This window comes from Phalaenopsis equestris, unplaced genomic scaffold, assembly GCF_001263595.1.
Source record: "Phalaenopsis equestris unplaced genomic scaffold, ASM126359v1 Scaffold198870, whole genome shotgun sequence".
NCBI classification, from domain to species: domain Eukaryota; kingdom Viridiplantae; phylum Streptophyta; class Magnoliopsida; order Asparagales; family Orchidaceae; genus Phalaenopsis; species Phalaenopsis equestris.
This window is the reverse complement of record NW_018218770.1, coordinates 8329-13087: the sequence shown is the minus strand read 5'-3', so window position 1 is coordinate 13087 and position 4759 is coordinate 8329. Positions and strand designations below refer to the sequence as shown.

At 36.1% G+C, this 4759-nt stretch overlaps 1 protein-coding gene across 1 annotated transcript; it reads left to right on the top strand.

Moving 5' to 3' along the window:
* Nucleotides 1–2041: 2041 nt before the first annotated feature.
* LOC110035659 (pentatricopeptide repeat-containing protein At1g55890, mitochondrial-like) lies at nucleotides 2042–3567 on the top strand. Its single transcript, XM_020739927.1, has one exon. The coding sequence runs from the start codon at nucleotides 2143–2145 to the stop codon at nucleotides 3394–3396; it is 1254 nt and encodes a 417-aa protein (XP_020595586.1). The 5' UTR covers nucleotides 2042–2142; the 3' UTR covers nucleotides 3397–3567.
* Nucleotides 3568–4759: the final 1192 nt, after the last annotated feature.

Sequence of the window (4759 nt, the reverse complement as noted above, 5' to 3'; positions counted from 1 at the left end):
ACAGATAGCAGCATGCCTGTTAAACGAAGAGAAGGTTTGTACGTTCTCCCTAAATGCATAAAGCCCTGTGGGCACACCGAAATTGCTTAAGGGAAAGAATAAATTTGTTAGCAAAAACTTAAGAAATAATTTGTCAAAAGGAGTGGAAGACTCTCTTGAAAACTTAGTCACATCTTCCTTTAGTCACACTCTTGAAAACTTAGTCACATCTTCCTTTATTGCTCTTGCATCTACACGAGATGAGGGAGTTTTCCTCCAACTAAATGATTCTCCTCTGTTGGGCATGCCTAACATTAGTGCAACATGGTCGGGGTGGAGTTTTATCAACTTCCCACCAATCACAAAAGCTCTTCTTTCATTAATATGCAGAGTGAACACATTATCTTGGGGATAAGGAGGCATGCCAAAAAACTAACTGACATTTATTTCTCTTAAAAATTCATGGTCTCTTCAGGTACAATATGTCTAACAGTATCGAGTGCTCCTCTCACTGCGGAAGGACGACATCCACAATTGAACGTTCTTGTGTTCATATACCTACAATAGCAAACATAAGGAAGAAAATATTAGTTAATATATAACATTTCTCATTCACATATTTTCATATAACAAATGTGTTATAGATGTGTTACATATGTGTTATTGTTGTGTTATATACGTGTTATCGTTCAGTTATTGTTGTGTTACAGATGAGTTATTATTGTGTTACAATTGAGTTTTTATCTTGTTACAGATGATTTATTATTGTGTTATATGCGTGTTATCGTTCATTTATTGTTGTATTACAGATGAGTTATTGTAGTGTTACATGTGAGTTATTGTTGTGTTGCAGATGAGTTATTATCATGTTACATGTGTGTTATTGTTGTGTTACAGATGAGTTATTGTGTTATATTATTGTGTTATATTTGTGTTATAGTTGTGTAACAATTGCTTTATATTGTGTTATTCTTGTGTTATTGTAATGTTATAGATGTGTTATTATGTTATTATTGTGTTATTGTTGTGTTATTGTTGTGTTATTGTGTGTCTTGCTAGTGTTATCATTGTGTTATTAACATAACACAACAATAACACACAATAACACATCCATAACACATCTATAACACATCCATAACACATCTATAACACATGTATAACACAATAAAATTAATATAACACAACAATAACACACAATAACACATGTATAACATATCTATAACACAATTATAACAACATAACACAAAATAACACATCAATAACATACAATAACACAGAATAACACATCCAAAACACATCTATAACACATATATAACACAATTATAATAACATAATACAACAATAATACATCTATAACACATCTATAACACATCTATAAGAGCATAACACAACAATAACACATCTATAACACACAATAACATGACTATAACACGAATATAACAAGGCTATAACCTCAACTTTTCTCTAAAATAAACATTGTAGCATATTACCTCAACAACTTCGCGAGACTGCTAGCTTCTTCTTCCAGACCGTTGCCACCTTCCATTTTGTGTGCTAGAGAAAGAAAGACAAAAATGACTTGGCAAACGACTGAGAACTAACACTTATAATTATGCATTTTTCGAAACCGACCTTTCATTTCGATGGAGAATCACTACCACCGAAAAGAAACCGCTATATCGTTGACCGTATGGAGAAGCATTACCGTCGCCGGCCGAATGGAGAATGCCTGAAGCAGCCAAAGAGGTGGAAGAACTACGAATGCGAACCGACGAAAATTCTAAAGAACAAAAATGACATATTGTCTCTTTTGACGAACAAAAACGAAGAATAAAAACAAAGAAATGCTCCAAAACCGCCCAACTCTAGTATAAAGCGACTTTTTGTCTGTTTCGGTGCTTCAACGGGCTAAATTCGAGCCGGGTTCCATAAAAGAACGCATCTTTTAACGCGCTAATTTGGGCCGGGTCACATTAACTATGTTTTTTATTTTAAATTTTAACTATGTTTTTTATTTTAAATTTTAATATATAGTGGGACTTAGTTCAACTTGCAATAAATTTTCCTCACTTCGGCTCACTCTTCCCACAGCCCGTGCAATCTCCGCCGACAAACCCTCCTCCCAGAAGCTCCAGTCCTCCAGTCCCCTCTAAAGGAGCAGCCATGCGCGGCAGCTTCGCTTCTTTCATCCTTAGACGCCGCCTGTCCACTACCGCCGCCCTCAACGCTCCTCCTCCTTCGACTTCCGTCATTGACACCTCTCCTGCTCCCTCCAAACCCATATCCCACCTTAAATATGCTCTACTCTCGGAATCTGACCCCGAGAAGATAGTTGACCTCCTCCAGTCCTCCACTAACCTCCCTCGTTTCCATTCTAGTCGCCCACTCTACGACATATCCATCAAAAAGCTCTACCGCTGCCGCCGCCTCGATCTTGTCGAGCGCCTTCTCGAATCTCAGAAAGCCTACCCCGCGGCACCTAAATCCGAGGGCTTTTTCATCCGCATAATGTTACTTTACACCAACGCTTCCATGCCTGACCTTGCCTTTCGAACCTTTGAGCAAATCCCCGGCACAGTACGCACGGAGAAGTCTCTCTGCGCTCTTCTCACAGCCTTCCTCAAGCAACGTCGCTTTGACCAAGTTCGCGATCTCTTCAATCGCATTCCCGGTGAGTTTTGCATTTTCCCTGGCGTGGCCGCGCATAATATTTATATTTCCGCTTTGAGTGATTCTGGTGAAATGGATGACGCCCGCAAGGTGCTCGATGAATTACCAAAGAAAGGATTACAGCCTGATGTCATTTCTTACAACGTGGTCTTGAGTGGTTATTTGAAAAAAGAAGATGGGGTTGGGTTTGTGGATACATTTAAGGAGATGAACAGCAAAGGCATTGCTCCTAATGTAGTCACGTACAATTTGAGGATGTTGAATTTTTGCAAGAGGTTGGAGAGCTTCAAGGCTGAAGAGCTACTTGAGGTGATGATTTCAAAAGGAATTCGACCATATGTTTTATCCTTTAATATAATAATTGATGGGTTTTGCAAAGAAGGAAATTTGGAATCTGCAACTAGGGTTTTTAAGAGAATGAAATCTATGAAACGAGCCAAAGGGGAGAGAGGTTTTTTACCCAATGCTGATACTTATGTTATGCTTATTCGTGGCTTGGTGGATAGCGGAGACTTTACTTCAGCAGAGGAGATATGCAGGGAAAGCTTAATTAGAAAGTATGTCCCTCCATTTGAAACCTTAAAAGCTCTCATCAACGGATTGGTGAAGGATTCTAAGGTTATTGAGGCCAAATATCTCTTTGATAAGATGCGGAAGGCTGTTAAAGGCTCTGCTGTGAATTCCTGGACAAAGCTTGAAGCTGAATGGAAAGAGAATTATTTTGGCAGCTCAGACATTGTCATTTAAAGGTAGAAGATGTGACTTTTTGCTCAGATGAAAATTACCATAGTTGATAGTTTTTGATTGATATTCACTAGCATTGTTATTTTTGTTCCATTGCCTAGCCAACAGTATGGTGTTCACTTAGGAAGCTAATGCATCCTTTTTTTATGAAGACGGCTTGGATATGTTCATTATCTCAAATAGTTATTCTCCATTCATAATAGACTAGCTAAATATCTAGCCTAAATAATGTTTATAAATTGTTGTCACCAATTTAGTACCTCACTACTTTAGAGAGATTCATTCTACTATTAAATTTTCATCCCAACCAGTCAAGAAAACTAGCATTAAAAGATTACAGGACCTAATTTTTTGATCTTTAGCTATTTGATTTGTCTCGTTGATCCTAGATGGGAAACTAAAGCCCTTAGAGTTGAATTATGTTAGTTGTAGATAATACTATTTAGATTAAAAAAAATGATTTATATGACATCTCCCTTGATCTTGTAGTAGGTTTTTTTTTCTAATTTAAGTATCACAACCCAATATATGAGTAGTCATTATACCCATATCATTATTGTATGATAAGAATTAAGCCATAAAATTTCTGTAATTTGCCTTCCATTCTTCATTTTTTTTTATCAAAACATTTCTTAAATATATTGAGTTTACAATTTATTGTTCAAAGAGTTAGAAACTACATGTATATTTTGCATTGGAGTTTATTTGGTTGACCACAAAATAAATAGAGTAATAAGATTGCAATCACTTTGTTTTTGCTATTATTTTGTTTGGCGTAAGGTTGCACCTATTTGACACAATACAATTCAACAATATAATTCTAGATGACACCAAAGCATGTGCTATTAAAGAGTACTAACATATGTGCTATTAAAAACTACCAGAATATTATGGACTATAACATATACTTACGCAGACATAAGCAATCTTTGAGTAATAATTAATTTCATATAAAGGCTCTTTTTACCGTAGCACTTGATAATCAGCATAAAGATCAAAGGTGTGAAAAAATTGCCAAAGAATTAATCTAAATGAAAATAAAATATTTGGTTTGTTTTAGTCCTCGATGGATCATGGTCAAATTTGAGTATTGGAATAGCTAGAATCTTAAATTTCCGTGACTTGATCAAGCATAACCCAAAGCATATATTGTGCAATTCCTACTCTAATTCCATGATTCCCTTTATCGTCACATTCTTTATTGCTCTCCCACATAGATCATTATCACAACAATCTCCATCTTTGATATGCATAATTACCCTAATTACAAAATAACAACATTTGCGCCACAATCTTACTTATGGTCGGTTTAACAATTCCTCAAATCTAGCCTCCACCAACTTTATTGTTACAAATTGTTGCTCCC

Bases quoted from the DNA above. Each gene is read 5' to 3' on its own strand.
- LOC110035659 (XM_020739927.1), top strand. From the start codon at position 2,143: ATGCGCGGCAGCTTCGCTTCTTTCATCCTTAGACGCCGCCTGTCCACT.